Source organism: Plectropomus leopardus, chromosome 20 (assembly GCF_026936395.1).
Source record: "Plectropomus leopardus strain MGB_pleo_1.0 chromosome 20, ASM2693639v1, whole genome shotgun sequence".
Classification (NCBI taxonomy): domain Eukaryota; kingdom Metazoa; phylum Chordata; class Actinopteri; order Perciformes; family Serranidae; genus Plectropomus; species Plectropomus leopardus.
In genome coordinates, this window is record NC_142195.1 from 4775402 (window position 1) to 4794279 (window position 18878).

At 37.5% G+C, this 18878-nt stretch overlaps 2 protein-coding genes across 2 annotated transcripts in view; one reads left to right on the forward strand and one right to left on the reverse strand.

The window, feature by feature from the left end:
- Window positions 1-674: 674 nt before the first annotated feature.
- Window positions 675-18306, reverse strand: LOC148186153 (uncharacterized). The gene is made up of 4 exons (XM_088071453.1): window positions 18039-18306; window positions 17583-17605; window positions 17086-17457; window positions 675-767 (listed from the first exon to the last, which is right to left on the reverse strand). Exons 1-4 carry the CDS (start codon window positions 18304-18306, stop codon window positions 675-677), a joined length of 756 nt encoding a protein of 251 aa, XP_087927579.1.
- LOC121959790 (tenascin) overlaps window positions 9179-18878 on the forward strand; it is a 67854-nt gene continuing 58154 nt past the window's right edge. Inside the window, exon 1 of the mRNA XM_088070804.1 lies at window positions 9179-9391. The gene's annotated coding sequence lies outside the window, so the exon portion shown is untranslated. The remainder of the gene's footprint in view (window positions 9392-18878) is intronic.

The following is an 18878-nucleotide window of genomic DNA, read 5'->3' on the forward strand; positions in this document are numbered from 1 at the left end:
AGGGGGCTGTAGTCTAATACATCTAATGTTGAAAACGTTAAATTTATTTTTGGAATATTTGTATAAGGAGTATGATTAACTCCACATGTTTTTTTCCACGATATTCAAGACACTCAGTTAATCAAATAACTGTTACTCATCTACTGTAGAGTCTAAAGGCTGAATAATGAAGGGCCTGCTGCTGTTTCACAGACAGTCTGATGTCAGTGGCTCCACCGTTAAGTCCAGCGGGTAACTCATCTGATTCATCCTCCACCTGAACACCAGTGAGCTCATTCACATCCTTTGGTCTGTCTGTCTGTCTGTCTGTCTCTCACTTGCTGGGAAGTATAACTCATAAAACCAACTTAACCATAACTGGTTACCATTTCTGGCATATTGTACAATTGGTGTTCGTGCTTATTCATGATCTTTATTTTGTCTTATTTGCACTCTTTACTACTTTGTACTAGTGGCTGCACGATTTGGTGAAAATGTGTGATTTCGATTATACTGAACAATATTGCGATTGGGATTTCGATAAAATAAATAAATGATATCATGAGTCTACCTTCTTGGTAAGAGAATAAAAATAGTTTTGTATTAAATAGTTTTTGAGTTTCTCAACTCAAAACATACAATTATTTAATAGAATACAAAAAATACAAAACCTTAAGTTTTTACAGTACTGTTTTTCAAGTTTTCCTCTTGGCCTTTGCTGCAGGTGGACTTTCCACATCCAGGCTATCCTCCTCCATTAATATGGTGCGCTGCGCTTCAGGCTGCTGCTGGTGAATTTCCATCACTTATAATAATAATAATAATAATAATAATAATAATGATAATGATAATAATAATGATAATAATAATAACAATAATAATAACAATAAAAAAAAATAATAAGAAAAACTTAATTCATATACCACACTTTTAGATACATCAAAATCAAAAGCAAACACATAACAGAGAGACAATTACTAGTAACCAAAGAGCTGTTTGGAACTTTGTAGTGCTGGAAATGCAGTTTCACTTATTCCGAATGGTCGAATAATACTAATTTCAAGAAATACAGATTAAAAAAAGAAATAGTACACATGGCAGATAGGCAAAGTAGTGTAGAAAGAATTAACTGACCAATGGAAAGATGAAGTCTATGGCCAAAACAGTAGAGTCTTTGCCAGTTATTAAGCTGCACCGCCTTGATGATGTCACTAGCGTTGTCTGTAGTGATGGTCACCTGACACTCCTCACACAGGTCCCATGCAGCTAAAGCCTCTCTCAGTACCGATGCAATGTTTTCTCGCATGCACTCTTCATGTTTTTCTCTGTGTTGTCTCAAGTGTTGGTACTGATCGGTCGTGTTGCCGGGGGAAGTGGTGACTTTAACTTTGCAATTTTTACACTGCACGTCTTTCTGTTTGACGACGCCATACCTGAATCCAAAGTATCGCCGTATAACACACGTTGCATTTTTTTTCTCCCCACCAACTCAGCCTGGGCTTGTTTATGTTCCTACTCTTCTTCGGGTAGTCATGTGACAATACCTGCTGCACACACCAGGATGCCTTGTGGGCGTAACGTCAACAGACTCTGCACACTAGAGGAGAGGTAGTCATGTTTGCAGGCACACACACGCACATTTATTTGAATTAAATCGCAAATGCAGGCTTTTATGTGGTTATGTGATCGCACAGCCTGAAATTGCGATTGCGATTAGATTAATTGTGTAGCACTACTTTACACTGCAACTTTCCACAACAATTATCTTTGACATAAATGTTTGGATATTTAATAGTAAGTATTAGGATATTTTTTTTTTAATCAAAGAATAAACAAACGGGATCCAAAGTTCAGATGAATTTGGGCATCAACAACAGGCTATTTGCCCATTTACTGTATGTAGAAGTTTGATTGAAAAAAAAATAAAATAAAAACCGGTCACCCCAATAATTAAAACAAAAATACAATTTTGGAAGGCACGTTTATTAGTGTAGCTGTTATTGACAAGGCCATTCAAAATGCTGGAAGTATAAAGCAAAGTTCAGTTCTGAACTGAGCCCAGATCTGTATCCAGGCTGGCCGTATATTATCAGCTGGAGTTATCTATTGACTGGAACCAGTCAACCATGCCACATTAATGGTTGAGCTTTTTTTTAAAGTGTGCCATTGCAGTTTCATTCAGTCCAATGAGACGCATCTCTACCATGTGACTCATCTGCTCAGGCTCTAGTGCACCTATTGACACTGTGTGCTTGTTTTATCTTTCCACTCTGTTAGCAGTCATCTGGCAGCTAATGTGGTAACTGCTGCGTTGAATTAGATAGCCTCTGATCAATATTTTTATAATGTGCTCAGATCAAATAATGTAGGAATTTAAATATGATTAGCATTAAAATAATTAACATTTTATCTTAGTATCATATTAGCAATCACTGAATTAACTCGAGTAATGAAGAATTCACCTTTATCAGCCTTGTTATGGCATCCAATATAAACGACTTTCGCTGGAAAAAAAACAGCATCTGGAAGCGTATTGTGTTTTATTGGTGTTCTTGGATCAAGTGGCCTTGTTCAACAACTTCCTGTCAGAGTCTGAGATCTTCCAGGGGCCCCCTGGGGTCTCCTTGTTCTTTTTGGAAAGGCTCCTGGAGAAAAGAGGAGAATGTTTATAGTATGAGCTTTTATATCCATTACACAATTAATGAGGTTGCCACAGGACAGAGAGACAGAGAGATATTGGTAGCCTGATAAATGTCCGCAGTGGACTAGTAACCCTCTGTCCAGGTCTTTTAATAGACAAACAGTACAAATTACTACATGTTTACCATTTAATTTCTTATAACTGCAGGAAGTGTCTCAAAGATTGTAAAAACACCTTGTAAAACTGTTACAACGAAAGTTTAAAGCAGTCACTTACTGAATCATGTCCACTGACTTACACTCTGCTTTGACTGCAGTGTATTACTAAAGATGCTTGCAATAAACCACTAAATCAAGCAGTGATTTTATTTGACGAACTGTATTTACCTCCACCGTCTTTCTAATAAGACACCTTTTTTTAAGGATATAATCTGCAATTTAATAAGGGAGGATTAGGTAGATTTCACCAGAGTCACACAGTAACACGAGCAACCTAACTGACTGAGGCAGTGGTGGACCAGCAGCTTGTGTGTTTTTGCAAAGTAAAATTACTGTTTTTTTGCTAATGGAGTCTGGCTTTGAAGAAAACATAGAGGAGTTCATTTTTAGTTTAGTTCCCCTTCAGAAAGGACTCTGGTTGTGAAAACCTGAGCATGCATATAACTGGATAAATGAGATGTGGATTATATTGTACACATTGTGTGAGAGTTTGTTAAAGTGGTATTTCACTGCTGGAAATATGGCCTGGATGTCTACGCTATGCAGTAGAAAGATGCAAATACTTTCAAAACATTACCAGATGGACTTCCTGTTCAGAAGCTCTTCTTATTACAGCCAAAAAGGGCACTAAAATGTGTTTCTACAAATATTAAGGTGAGAAATAAGAAGCACAGTAACATAATTTGGATTTATTTACGTTATGCACTGCTTAGGGGAGGCACTTCTATACTGTGTATATATATATACTATGTGGAGGAACACTCAGCAGTGTTTTGCATCAATTTGCGTCATCTGAGTTTTGTTGTGGGTGGAGCAGGCATATGTAGGCACTGGTTAGATGAGGGATTTTTACCACATCTCATTTACACATAGTATCCGCATTGTTTGGAAACAAAGCTGGTCAAAAATCAGCTACATATCCCTTTGACAGATGTTTTGGTATAGTTTTGCTGTTGTTAAAAGCTCATCAACTATAACTTTATCAAGTTTTGTTTTTGATAACTAATAAATAAACTCTTAAGTTATCCATCTTGTTGTTTCACGCTTGATGTAAACTGTTGTGTCTTTGCCATCTGTAGTGACGATCTAATCTCACGCGTTTCATCAGATTGTTTTTATCATGAGTTTTATTTTGGCCTTGGTCTCCTCTTTAAAAATCTTGCTTACACTGTAGCTTTGTCTGCCCTAATTTATTGCCTCTGAAAGTAAAAATTCGATGTCGCATCTGAAGTTATAAATTACAGTCGTTGATTCTGGTGCCAAAACACACATCTGCAATACAATGCCAATGAACTCTGCATGTGGGATGAGAATTCTTGGAGAACAAACTCTGCTACTGCTGGAGTGCAGCCACGGATGACTTATTAACAGCACAAAGAGCTCAGCATCATCTTGTATAATCTTGTTCGTCTCATCCAAAACATGGAGTAGTTTTATTATTTGACTGATTAGCCAAAGATCTAGAGTAAAAGGACTTCTGTCAGCAAGTTTAAAAAAACATTTGTGCTGATGCTCTGTCAGAGGTTTCTTTGGAAACCAAATATTTAAAGAAAATGGAAACACCAGCCTTTAGGGATTATTGATTAAATCAAGCTCACAAAGACGCATAGGGATGAGAAATTACTATCTGGATTACGTCAGAACAAGCTAAACTAGCTTGCCAGCTATCTTGTCTGTAAAAAGAATGTAACACAGCCAAACGTGAGCATAAATTGTGCGTTCATCTCCCATTGTTCCCATTATTAAGGCAAAGCAACATGACAACATCCCATAAACAAACAGGTCCAACCAGGATAGGCTTTTCCATGATTTGCTCTCAACTGTGACATTTTTGGCATTTAATACGGGCAGTATTAGTTTTGTTGCTGGACTCTGCTGTAGTTACATAATGCTAATGGATCGTCATGCATATTGCCTTTCTATTGTTAGAATAAAAACATATAAATGCATGGAATGATTCAGCATGAAACTGATTTTCTACAGAAAATTCTTCTCAAACTAACCAAATCAAACTGTAACTCTCTTCCAAAATATGTCCATAGCTGCAGTATTGAAACCTACCAGTAGTTATTTGTGTTTACTTGTAAAGAAGAACCAGTTTGTCTTTTTCATGTCTTTGTGCTGGTGTCAGCCATTTCCAGAGGCATGATGATATGTTTTTCAGTTTGTGTGTCCTGAATTTTTGAACATGATATCTCAAGAACACGTGGAGGGAATTTCCTTAAATTTGGCACAAAAGTCACTTGGACTTGAAAATTAACTGATTAAATTTTGTTGGTCAAAGGTCTGAGTGCTTTTATTCCTCAGCAGCAGTTTGTGGAGTTGGAGTTGGAGTTGGAGTGAGGAAATGTTATTTGGCGATTTGTTCAGAGCTGATCAGATCAATGGATGAGAAGAGCAGCGGCTATGAGTGAATTTTTTTTTTTTTTACCCCTAATTTCCACCAGATCTGTGTGCGGTCCAGCTCCGCTCCTTCACAGCAGATGGAGCAAAAAGATTACACTCTAGTTTATGTGTTAATTTCCACTGGCTCCGCTGCGTTGCGTATCGACTCCATCTTAGTTCCATCAGTGTTTTTGCGGGACGCCGGATCACTTCGCATAAATTCAGCCGAATTTAACACAGAGCAGACAGGAAATCAGACAGCGATACAACATTAAAACATCTGGTTAATTTTCAAAATAAAACACTCTGCGTGTACGTCTGATCGTATTTCACTTAACTACTTCAACAAAACATCACAATAAGGGCATCCAGGCCTGTATTCGTCAGGTCAGAGGTTTTCAGAGGTCATTACAATCAACACGGACGAAGAGAAGCTAATTATGGAGATGGAAAATCACAAAATTACTTTTTGACACCACACATTCTTTAATAGGGACAACCACAGAAAGGATATGGGGTGGAACAACTTATTGGGAGTTATGGGAGTGAATCGACTTCACTATAATACATTAATGGAGTGAATGGAATTATTACTTTTTCTTCTGTACTGATATACTGCATGTGTTTCTGTAATTACTGCGAGAACTCCTCTGTCTTGCCGCTCCAGCTGATCCGGCAGCGCTGCGCAATGCTGGACTCAAAACGCAACCGTTGGGGATTGACGGATGACGGAGCACGGAGCAAAACCGCAGCGGAGCCACAGTGCAACGCACATGCAAGCGGTGGAAATCCGGCATTAGACCTAGCAGAAGGAATGATTCAGTTTTAGTTTCACTGCAGCTGAAGTTCTGCTGCTCAGTCTATGCCCGGTAGCTCTGTGCTTCTAGAGTGTGGAGTAAGAAATAACTGAGCTTCATATATAATCCAATAGTCCTACTAATCAGCGGTCCACCTCCAATAATATAAAATTCGTATGGGTTTCCACAAATAAATAAACGTGTTGGAAAACCCCAAATTCATTTGTACAAAATATTGAAATAAGAGAAATTCTCAGTCATCCTGACTATTCCAGTTCAAGTTCGTTATTGATCAGTAATGATCACTGAATTAGCCGATTTCAAAATTGCTAAGTTATGCAAGTCTCTAGCACTTAGCCTATTCAAATTTGTTTGCAGTAAGTTTAGATTTCAATCACCTGTACTTGAGTATTTATGTATTGTAAGACTTATAAACATCAGTATTTCATGCCGAAGTAATTTTTTAATGTATGAGTAAATAAAAGGCAGAAAATTATGAAAATGCATTTCCCAATTTGGCGGACTCCCAAGAGTTTTTTCAAATTGCTTGTTTTGTCCAACTTACAGTCATTAAATAAATTACTTATTTTTTTTTACAATAATGTTAAATACAGAAAAGCCACAAATCCTAATTGATCAACAAAACTAAAAACTACTGAGCTTTTGGTGCCATTCTGTGCTTTTTCAGTGTCTGCTGCAGTGAAAGAGAAATAATTGGGACGTATGATGGGCGTCATACTGTAGAGACATCATGACTAATGCATGGAAATAGGCTTGAATTTTGTCCAAGTGTTCCTTTTAGGAACATGAAGTCAACTGATGATACTCTGAGGTAACATTTAACATCCTCAGATTTCAAGAGAGAGAGGAAAACTGGTGAAAAAGTCCTGATTTACTCGTCACCTCCCTGTCTCCAGATAACCCCTAAGGTGGAATTAACATCCAACATTTTCAGTGAAAGAAGAAGAGGGGAAAATTCCTCTTTTGGTGTTTTGGTCCTGGAAATTACATAAGTGTTAAACACTGCAAACAAGCTTTAAGGATTTCCCAAAGCTTTTTTTTTGTCAAGAAAAGATTAGTTTTCAAAGGACTCCTTTGGAGAAAACCAAAGGAAATGGATCAAAGACGCCAAGGGGGTATCCATGTCAGCTGTACCTCTGACCTGCTAACAGGTCAGACACAGCCAGATCTAACTCAGACATTCAATAACCTACTTTCTCTTCAGGAACACTGAAGTTATGTGTTTTAATGTTTGGTGGGTGGTAGGTCAAACCAAAGGTCAGCTGGTGTTGTAAAAACTTTTTTTCTTTTCCCTTTTTGCCATGAATCTTTTTTTTTTTTTTTAACTAAAAGACTCTGATTGGCTGACCATTAACTCTAGTCTTCATTCAGTGTCTTTAGTCTGAAGTATTTTATGCTCAGTTAGAATTATCAGCATTGATGGCCTTAGATAATTTATACAAAGTGATGCTACTGCAATCAACAGAATAGATATAGAATATGTATTTCTGGATGAAATAGTTCTTATTTTCCCACATTATTCAATGTGGTAAATTATTCATGTCATATTATTCACGTCATCTTGTTCGGCAGGGTATTAGTGCATAAATGATGAAACAATTTGGCTCTACTGAAATCCTTTTCATCCTATCACAATATATTTTTAATCTTTTAATAACACATTTCAGTCGTTATTACCACATCATCACTTTGTCTTTTTTACGTATAAAACTTTATCGTTATTTCACAGAATTAGTGTATTTCATTAAGACAAGAAACATTTGCATTTAAAATATTAACTTTTAACATTATAACTGAAGACTCTTCAAGTCCCCATAAAATGAAAAACAGATTTTCCTAATTTTAATCCTAATGGTCTGTATTAATTGACCATTTATCTTGTCATATGCAAAATATATTTTTTTCAAAAACTATATCACAGTAATTTTACATCAAAATCCCTGTCTTTTCTTTTTGTAAATCCAGGTAAAACAGCTTCAAATTATGCACTCAGGGGTGTTTATAAATGTTCATCCAATCAAATGAGACTTTGGACAACTAGCTTGAGACACCAGTCATACAGTATATTACTGCACTGACTCTAATCCCGCCCACTTTTTAGTGGTCCAATCAAGTTTGAAGGATTAGATTCAAATCCCTCTTGTAACTGTACACTGTTTCATATAATGTTTCCTTAGAAACTAAAAATATATCACAGTTCAGAAGCTAAAAATGCTCATACTTTGGTATCGCAGGGACTTGTTATAACCTGCTAAATTAGTATGATATTTTAAGAAAAAGCTGACATATTCATTTTATCAAAAAGCATGAATGTAGATGGGTAAGATACCTAATATGTTATTCGTTATTCGTTTTGTGCACCTCAGCTTAATTTTGTGTATATTTCCTGTTGGATTAAATTGCAAACAAATAAGGAGGATAAATAGATTTGATTTTGTAGAATAATGATAAAGTTTCATGATACACAAAATCAAATTGATATGTTGTTTCAAGAAGACAAGTTTCTTTTTAAACCTAATAATGGGGTGTATAAAAGGTGTTGGTTATAATGGTTATGGATGCAGCAATAATTGGCTGCAATATTGCAGCTATAAGTAAGTCCAAAATATAATTACATGCACATGAGAAATATTGGTCCTGTAAATGTCATTAATGAGAAATACGACTAGTTTATCTGTTTTATATTTAGATTTTCAAATTAAATGAAAGATGTTCTTATTCATTCCTGTTCACTGACTACCCCCCGAAGTGTATTTATTGACAAAGTGAGAAAATCTATTAAATATTGTAAACAAATAAAAGAAAATGGCAATCTTTTACAGACCATCCCAGTAAACTAGTGAAGACAGTAGTTTATACTGAGTGTCCAATAAAAGTAGAGATGTTTGGTAGTAAAACTTCCCTCCAAGTCTAGGACAGCAGCGTTCAGACCTCTGTACCCAGACAAGCGTGCCAGCTCTAATCCCTCGCTGTCTGGAAGCACTGACCTCTTTTGTTCAGTTGATGGCTTATTACCGGTATTGATTTTGGCTCCTTTATTTTGCAGACTTCCTGCAGGGCGGCAGATGACCAATGCACATATCAGCTACTGTTGGCTACATCAACAACCGTTATAGTTTTGTTCTGCTCAAGATTAAGTCATAGTTTTTTAATTTTTTTGCTTTTAACATCAGAATGAATACTCTCTTAATGGATAAAATGTCTACTTTTGGGACACTGGATCATGCGTGATACTCTTGGATTTAACTCTGTGTAAGACTTTGGCTTTACTGATCGAGGTTTCTTCTGGAGGACTTAATTACGTCCGCTCCAGTTGAATCTGAGCCAAAGCGGACAGAACATCTCCTACTGTAAGTGCTAATGACTGACTGACTTGTTCCTGATATATATTCTGCTATTTTGGGTAAATAGACAAAATACATGTAATTTATTATATACTTACTCAGCAGACATATTAATACCATGTTATTACTTTGCAAAAATGTGTAAATTGGTCTTTATTTTCAGATTAGTAAGTGTGTGGTTATTGTCAGTTGTGGAATGGAGCCAAGTCCATTTACACAAATGTTGGACTTAACCCTTTAAGTAAATAGCTTTTTTTTTTTTTTTTTTTGATTTTTTTTTTCAAAAACATTGGCAGAGGGTGACAAACAACCTAACAAAAAATGGCCCAAAATTAGCAAGAAATTTGTAAAATGTAACAAGAAAATTACCTAAAAAAAGAACAAAAAGAAAGAAGAAGAAAGACGGGAAAGTAAAAAGCAAAAAACACAAAGACCTCAATTATGTACGAGGAAAATTAAAATATTGTTTTCTTTTTTCTGTAACATAATTTTAAATATATAATTATATATATTATTAATTAGATATAACAAAATGTATGTCTGACGTAAATGAAGTAGATGAAAAAAGCTCCACCTGTACTTGCTGCAGCACTACGTTTACTCATTAATGCATTGATCCAGTGACACGTTATTCCTTGTAACAATTACTTATCTTAAATATAATTATATGTTTTAACTTTTTAATTGTATATTTAACAATATGTTTCAGAATTTTTTAAAAATATATTTTTATTATTTTTATTTGTAGCACTTTCTTAAGGACATTTACTGTTTTTTTTTTTGTGAAGCTGATTATTGCCTTCCCCTGATTTTGAAAGAAATTTTGAAAGCCAATTTGCTCAGGTATCAAAGGGTTAAACTGCACACTAGTTTGTCTCGGAAAGCTTGGATCTATTTTAGATTACTCCCTTCAAAGTGGTTTTAAAAACAGTTTGCCCCTTAGGTTGAAAGGTTTATTATTTCATACACAGTAAACACTTAGTTTTATTATCTAAGTCAAGACAAACGCAGTAGTAAATCTGCCAGCATCATTATCCAATGTCCATATTAATGATTTAAGATATCCTTCATTTTTAAAGAGCAGGATTAGGGAAAACAGAGTTTTACAGCACTTAAAAGCAAGGGAAAGTAGCCCACAGCTGTAATGTAACTCTCTCTATTGTTTAGGAGTAGTTGAAAACAGCAGCTGGCTGATGTGTTTGGCACATCTGGTTTAGACCAACGACGTTGTCCGTTCAGGCTCCCCGCCTCACTGAGCTTTCCCTCATCACTCTCTCTGTTTGAGATGTTTGTGTTTTCCTCACCATGGCATTAGAGACAGCAGCCGTTCTCCTGGAGATGGACGACAGTTTGAGGCCAGCACAAACTGATGCTCAGTGTAACTCAGAAAGTATGTCAGAGTGCAAACTGTAGGGGTCAAATCTCAGTATCCTCAGGGACCAGATGCCAGTTTGTCATTGTGACACTTTTACAGAATGAGAACTTGTAGACTGTTTTTAATTAAGTAATAGAAACCGTGTTTTACCAGCACACCATTTTGGTAACATGGGACAGATAAGTTGCAGGAAAAAAAAGAACTTGTCAGGACTGGGCTTTTTAAAAGAACAATAATAGCTAGGGCTGCAACAAATGCTTATTTTCATTTTGGATTCATGGGGTAGTTATTCTCTCAAAGTTTTGTAAAATGTCAGAAAAATGTCATTAATGTGTCTTAAAAAGTTGGTTGCTTGAAAGTGGCTAACTGAGACAACAGAGCATCTTTACAGCCTTGTGGTAAGGATGCTAGGTCATGTGACCGTCATGTAGTTTGTTTATAGCCTAACATTAACTTTTTACCTGTGATGATTACATTTTGGTTTCAAAATCATAAAAGTGGTGTTCATTCATGAAGATTATCTTACTGAATGAAACGTCTAGGTATAATTAGTGTTTGTTTGCCACAGAGTTTATTTTCTGTAATGATTCAGAATCCAGTGGGAAAATCCCATTGGCTTTTTGCTGAGGGAACCAGGGTGATGCTAACCTGTGTTTTGGTCTACAGGAAAAAGTAATCATTGGAACACTCTGTATGTGCTTAAACATAAGCATGTCAATACTGCCACAGTGTTGTTGTTTGTTTTGTTCGACTAACAGTCTAAAGCACAAATATATTAAAATTACAAAGACGTAAAACTGTGAAAAGCAGCAGATCCTCATTTGATTAACTCATCAATTTGATGCAATCATTCACCACTTGTAATCAGTTACTTAATGTGCAAAATTGCCACTAAAGTCACTATCACCCTTTTAGTCAGCATCCACACAGCAGCTGTAACCTCAGGAACTTGTTGCTGATTGTCTGTTAAATGCAATACCACAGTTCCCTAAAGTTCAAGTTGTAAGTAGGGTGACTGTGTGAAGATCATCTATGAGTAACATCTTCAGAAATGTTCCACCTCCCACAGTCACCCACATCTGAATGCAGCAGCGAAGTTGTCATGGTAGCAGCAAATTGTTTTGGGTGGTTTGGGTGGGGGAGGTTGAGGCTTTTAATGATGGAGACATTTTTAAGAGGCCACTTTGTCATCAAAAATGTCTCCTCTAGGAGAAATGGGACTCACTGACATGATCTACATGGAAAGTACTATTTGAGACATCCTCCACTAATAAAACTTGAAATTAATTAATTAACTAAGAACAATACATTAGATTAACTTAGTTTACTAAAGTGCTGTATGTCTTTTTGATATCAGCACTTTAACCTTTTATTTAAAGATCCTTGTGTTCAAATAGTGTCTTAACACATTTAACACATTATTGAAACAGGAATTATTTATGCCTTGAACACAAGTATAATTAATTTGCTACATTTTTAATATTACCTTATTTGTTGTGTTCTGTATCATATTATTTTCTAATGTAGTAAATTAGATCAAAATGACCAGATAGTGTTAGCAAGCAAAGGACAGGTAATATTTAAGGGGTGGCTGTGGCTCAGGAGGTGGTGGTGTGTCCACCAATAGCAAGATCAGCGGTTTGATGCCCTGCTCCTCCAGTATGCATGTTGAAGTATCCTTGAAGATACTGATCCCTAAATTGCCATTGGTGTGTGAGTGTGTGGGGTTGTTTAAAAACTGTCTGGCAGGTGGCACCTTGTATGGTAACCTGGGTCACCACCAGTGTATGAATGTGTGTGAATGTGTTGATGTGAGACTTAGTGTAAGAGCACTTTAAGTGGTTGTGCAAGTCCATTTACTGCTCCAGCTATTATTTTCATTATGTTCTAATCATAATTCTTGAAATTAATCCTTATTAAAGTTTTTCAATCTATATCAGGGCATGGCAATATGGCTTTAAAATAATATTGTGAAATTTTTATGCTATATCGCGATACATGACACACTTTTTACATTCAGCTTTTTTTTGTCCCTTATCATGCCCATATAACTGACACAGCATGTTTTTGAACACCAGCTCTTTCTCTGCATTTCTCCAGAATTTTAATCATTTTGTTTCTGTGAATGGAAACGCAGCTTTGATTTGCATCAACCTGGTTTGTTCCTAGTTTAGTTTTGTATATTTTTCCTTGCTCTTGGATTTTGTTTAGTCTGTTCCTTCAGTTTTCGTTGCCAGCCTGTTTTTGTCCTCTGGGACCAGCTTGCCATGAAAGCTCACTTTTAGTTCAGTCATCCTGCCAGTCTCGTATTCTGCATTTGGGTCATCCTCTGAACTGTGAATTGTGACAAGTAAAGCATTTTCCTGGCAATACTCAGCAAGTATAACAGTAAAACAATGGAAACAAAATACTTGAAATGGATGTTGCTGAATAGGGGACTCCTTTTAGTGTGTTAAATTGTGAAAAAGTGTTTATTGGCTGCAGTTTGTTTTGGGTTGATTAGTGTGAAGCATGAGTAAAGTAAGCCAGAGATGGAGTTTGAGGAGAGGTTTGTCAAACAGAAAATTAACTTCACCACACATGTAGGGCTTCTTGGTTGTGGTAAATGCCACATCTCATGATTTGGACAGTTTTGAAGAGGATTACAATTTATCATTCTGAGGTACAGATCTCTTCCACAAGGACTTCAAACCACCAAACATCTGACTTCATCTCTGGAAGAACTTCACTCGGTTACAGCAGGAAGACTCAGTGGTTTGGTTCTTGCCACAGTCTATGGCATGTTCACTGTTGCATTCCCCTCCTTGCAACGAGGCTTGATTTGGCCCTAAAAAATGTCTAAATTGGAACATCAAGGTTTCTTAAGCTTCAGAGGATAGGTTCAAGTCTGTCTTAGTACAAAATGACCTGCTCTTATGTACATTGAAAGATTTTTTTGGGTACTGTAATAGTTCTCTCCTTTCAATGTCCTTGTAAAGAGATTCTTTGGGGGACAAAAAATCCACAAACCTCATTTAATGACAAAATTCAGTGTAAAAGTAAACTGATGAGCATACAAGGCCTTGCGGTATGGTCAGACATGGGCAGAATTAGCACTGGTAAATAATCGGCTCCTGTTCTCTTTCATTCGATGCAGTTGAAGGGGCAAGTAAAACAAGGGCTGCAACACTGAAGCGATAAAATGACTAAAAATCAATTATTAAGACAGTTGCCAATGGATATTATTCCTGTGTCGTGCAATTATCGCGTCACTAGCAGTGTCTGTGTCTTTGGTGAGCACTCGAGGAAAAGTCAGGGGATCACCAAAATTATTAAGGCTTGGTCGTCCGGGGACCTTCAATGCCTGCACAAAACGTCCAGCAATTTCTCCAGTGGTTGTAGAGATTCTTTAGTTTGGTCCGACTGACTTTGCCATTTCTTTTTCCATCCTTCCATTATGGCTAAAAATAAATACTTTATTAGCACTGGTATTGGATTTTGGGACTGTGGATTCTGTCCCTGCTCTCTTACACTGGAACAGCATCAGGAAAGGATGTCTTCACTGCCAATATGGACAGGAGGAATTATTACAGCCACCAATAACTCTTTTCTTGTAAAACAAAAATGTGAACCTATCCTTTAAGCTCTTTCCTTTCTTATCATTCTAAATGACAGCAGAGTGACATTGGCTGTTTATGAAGGTTTGATTACATTCCATTTGCTTTCCGGTTGTTAATCCGATAAATGGACACTTGGCATGGCGTTGTTTAACTAAACGTAGACATGTTTATCCAGTAGTTTGACCTGATCTAATGTTTTCAGTAGCCTGATAAGCATTACATCACCTCTCCTCTTCCCGGCTGTTGTGTTTAGATCACACAACAGCTGCTTTCTAGATAACTCAGTGACTTCACTGTTTAATACGTCCTATCAAACATCTTCATCTCAGCTCGTATGTCTCACTATAGTGGCTGATGACAGTCTGCTGGAAATTATTAGAGTTGTCAGTTTGGTATTTAGTATTAAGTAAATGAAATGGCTCTTAAGGAAAAGAGTCTCTCCTGTAAACAGAAAGATTTTATTAAACTGACTGTTTGAAAAAATAGAACTGAAGTCATTTGTCTAGTTTCCTGAATAAGAGTTATTTAGAAAGTGAAAAATAAGCAATTGCAGGGTGACATTGGTTTATGCTCCAAAGATTTTTATGTGTATTTACAATTAGGAAACTATCTAATGTCACATAGGGAATGGAACACTCTTAAGCACCCTCGTACTGCCATAGAACTTTTCCTAATAAGGATAATGTAAGAAAAGAGTGGTAAAAAATCGCGTCAAAAATATGAAAATGTTAACAATTACATGTGTCAGGCAATAGAAGGTAGAAGGAGAAGGTAGATTTATTGGTGAAATCACATTTATACTTGATCCTGCTAGATGAGTTGATTAAAATCACCAGCTACTATGAAGTGTGCGCCTGGTTGCTTGGGCATGTTGCTGCTGATGGCATCCTTCAATTCCTGCAGTGCATTTTTTGAATTTGCATCAGAATCTTGTTACCTTATGGCTCCCAACAAGGTCCGCCCATCTATTGCAATAGCTTGATCCGGGATGTTAGGGGTTAACCATGTCTCTGGCTGGGTGATATGGCCTAAAAATAAAATCCCTGATTTATTAACACCAATCCGGTTCACGATTTTTATTGATTTTTTTCCCCCTTTTTTAAAAAAAAAAAAAAAAACCCACAAATGACAAAGAAATTATTCAGAACAAGTTATGTTTTTATTTTAGGAAACTGAATTTAACTTTGAGGCTCCTGGAGCCAAACACAAGCCTAGAAATATGCTTGTGAACAAAATATTACACTCGCCATTGTAAACAACAGTGGAAATGTACCTTTCAAACTAGCTTTCTAGCTTCAGACAATGTGTTCCAACTTCCAAGGACGGAATTTTTTTAAATAAAAAATATACGGGCTGCAACTAACGATTATTTTGATAATCAATTAATCGGTCGATTATTTGTTCGATTAATCAATGAATCAGATTTAAAGAAAAAAATAGAAATCATAATAAAATAAGCATTTTTTTCTCCCATCACTTTGTTCAAAAACATTATCATTGACAACAGTGCAAAAGTGCAGTGCATAAAGGGGCGGTTGCTTGAACATCCCTGAGCTGTCAAAATAATTTCAAATTGTAAATAATAAATAGCTACAAAATCAAATATGAAAAAATTCAAAAATGAAATGTTGACAGCTTTTACAACATACCGTTATGTTCTGTTTCCTTCCTGTTTTGGCACCCATGTTGTCAAGTTAGAGCATGCACACCGCTCTCCTGAGCAGCGCTTGTCAGGAGCGTCTCCACTGCGTGTCAGCTGCAGCACATCTAGAGAAATGGTGGCTCGCCAAATTTTTAAGTGTGATGTGCGCGCTTGTCAGCAGAAATAGACAGTGAATATGGTGTTTTGATGATTATATTGACTCTATACCACTTTTTACTGCAATCTCTCCCTGTCACAGAGATGAGGAAATACAAAGATGGCTGTTTTACCCAAACTTCCCTCCTTCCCTTTCAAAACAAAAGCCCTCTGACAGTGTATCTGTGGACCAAATCCCATCAGTTGCTTATACAAGGCATTTTATTTTGAAACATTTACAGGACCGTGTTGTCGACTGTGCAGGAGCTTGCACAATTAAATAATAAAATAAAATAAATAAAAGTGCCTCCTCTTGAAAAAAAAGTGTCCCTTTTATATAAAACACTTATTGTAAACAAAAATATAACATGGCAGATTGCATGCCATTAAAAATAGATCAATTTCCCCATCAGAAATTATATAGTGCAAACATAGTTTACAATAAACATCGTTTTTTGCAGATTTGCAGATTTGTGGAAACGTGTCTCATGTCCCTGAAGATGTATTATCAAAATTAGACATCATGACATATATTTCTTTTATTAAGCCTGTCTACAGCCTCTGGCCTGAGACATGCCCTTTTGCATCTAATAATGCCCCCCCAACACGGAAACCCCTTTCTGATGGGGCACTTGTAGCTGGGATAGAGAGGTATTTCTTGGCCAGATTACTAAGCCTCGGAAAGTTTGGTTCATGGCTCTTCCACCACTGAAGGGGGTCAGTGTCTGGATCTGCCTCAGGGGACAGCAGGTAAGTGGCCAGCTCAGTCTCTACTTTGACTGGCTCTGACTGGTGGGAAGTAGGCATATCATGATTCTTCTTGAAGAAGGTAGCAAGAGTCTTCTTCTGTTTGGGCTCGGGCTCAGGCTGTGATTTCTCTTGGTGCACCTGCTGGACCAGGCCGTGGTGTTCTTTTGTTAGCAGGCACTGGCAGAGACAGCAGCTCTGTGACAGCTCTTTTCTTAACATGTTCCACCCTGTCTGGGTTGACGTAGGTTGTGCGGAACCTCGGGTCCATCAGTGAAGCCATGTCCAAGAGTTCATCCTTCACAGGGTCACTGTATTTGTCGTCAATGTATGCCAGTATGTTTCTTTTTTGTTGTTTTAGTGAGCTCTGTTTCCTCCTCTGGCTGAAGGAGACTAGTTTAAACAAATGGAGCACTGGTTTGATGCAGGAAACACTGACATAAGCCTCCGCAGACAGGGCGTTGGTAAAGTCTTGGAGTGTTTTGATAGCTTTATTTACTGACTCTAAATCCTCAGTGTCTTGCCAAGTGGACAGAAGATGTCTTGTTTTCTTCTACGACCCCAGGACACGGGCTATGGCCTTCTCCTGCTCCAGGAATCTCTCAATCATTTTTTGTCATGAACCCCATCTGTTCGGGAACTCTGTTACCAGCTGATGAGGGGGTAGACCAACCTCACCCATTTCTCTTCTTTTTTTCCAGCTGTAGGAAAAGGCAGCAACAACCTTTTTACAAACTCCAGTGGCACATTCAGTCCGTCAGTCTTTAACACCATTCTCTGTATAAAAGAAAGATACAAACAAAACAATCACCACTGTGACTACACGCACACACATATTGGTCAATATGTCAAAACTACTAAAAATGTTCTATTTTTCACATTTCAAAATTATATTGATGCTTACAAAAGACACACACACACACACACACACACACACACACACACACACACACACACACACACAGGGCATGTGTACCCTTATACCTTACTAACATTATTACTAACATTAACACATTAATGATACGGACCAATCTCAAAACCACCCTATTTTATTCTTGTAAGCCAAGCAACAGCTGTGATGGAGGGTCAATAGATGGGTAGATAGATTATGCATTTAGTAATTTAAACTCTTACCAATAGCGTTGTGCAGGTTGTGTCCAAAGCATTGGAGGTTGTTCTCTTTCAGGGCTTTCCTCATGTTGGTGCTGCTGTCTGTTGCCATACAGACATTTAGGTCTTCAGCAGGGTTCCAGGAGGCCACTGCATCTTTTAGCCCCTGGGCGATTGGCTCACCCTTGTGGTTTTCTGGGAAGTAAGCTGTTTGGAGGCAGACACTCTGCAGAGCCCAATCGTCATTGATAAAGTGGGCCGACGATTGGGCTGCGTGGTTCGACTGGACCATAAGTCTGTTGTAGTGGGATAAAACGACGTCCCCTCCAGCTCTCTAGCAATCTTCTCCGTGTACGGTTGTACAGATGAGGCAGGGCAACTTCAGCAAAATACTTGCGGCTTAGAAGCACATACCTGCGGTCCATGGTTTTCAGCATGTTAATAAACCTAGGTTTTTCCACAGTATATACGGGCACCATATCTTAAGCGATATGCAGTGCGACGGCATCAGTAACAGCTTTCTACCGGGGCCCTTTCCTGTCATACAGGACACTTTGGGAAAATGACTCTGCTTATGTCGGCTGCTTTTCAGTGACTGGTTGTGGGCTGATGCAGTCTTTTGGATCTCTGAGTGAGAGACATTTCTCTCGCTCGGCAAAATGCTTCTGTTTTAGATGTTGAAATAAATTCGTTGTGCTGCTGCCTTTAACCGCAACAGCCTTTGAACAAACTTTGCAGTGGACTGTGGTTTGTTCCACATCTGATGCTGCAAAACCAAACCAGTTCCAAATGACTGAAGATACTGCATCTTTTTTGGGGGATGTACTCTCCACTACCATCCACGCTTGCAGCCATGTTGTCGTG

Coding starts and splice junctions, on each gene's coding strand:
- LOC148186153 (XM_088071453.1), bottom strand. CDS start 18,306: ATGGTCCAGTCGAACCACGCAGCCCAATCGTCGGCCCACTTTATCAAT. Junction 17,606..18,038: donor CAACCTGCACAACGCTATTG/GTAAGAGTTTAA, acceptor CTTTTCCTACAG/CTGGAAAAAAAGAAGAGAAA. Junction 17,458..17,582: donor GAAAAAAAGAAGAGAAATGG/GTGAGGTTGGTC, acceptor CTGGGGTCGTAG/AAGAAAACAAGACATCTTCT.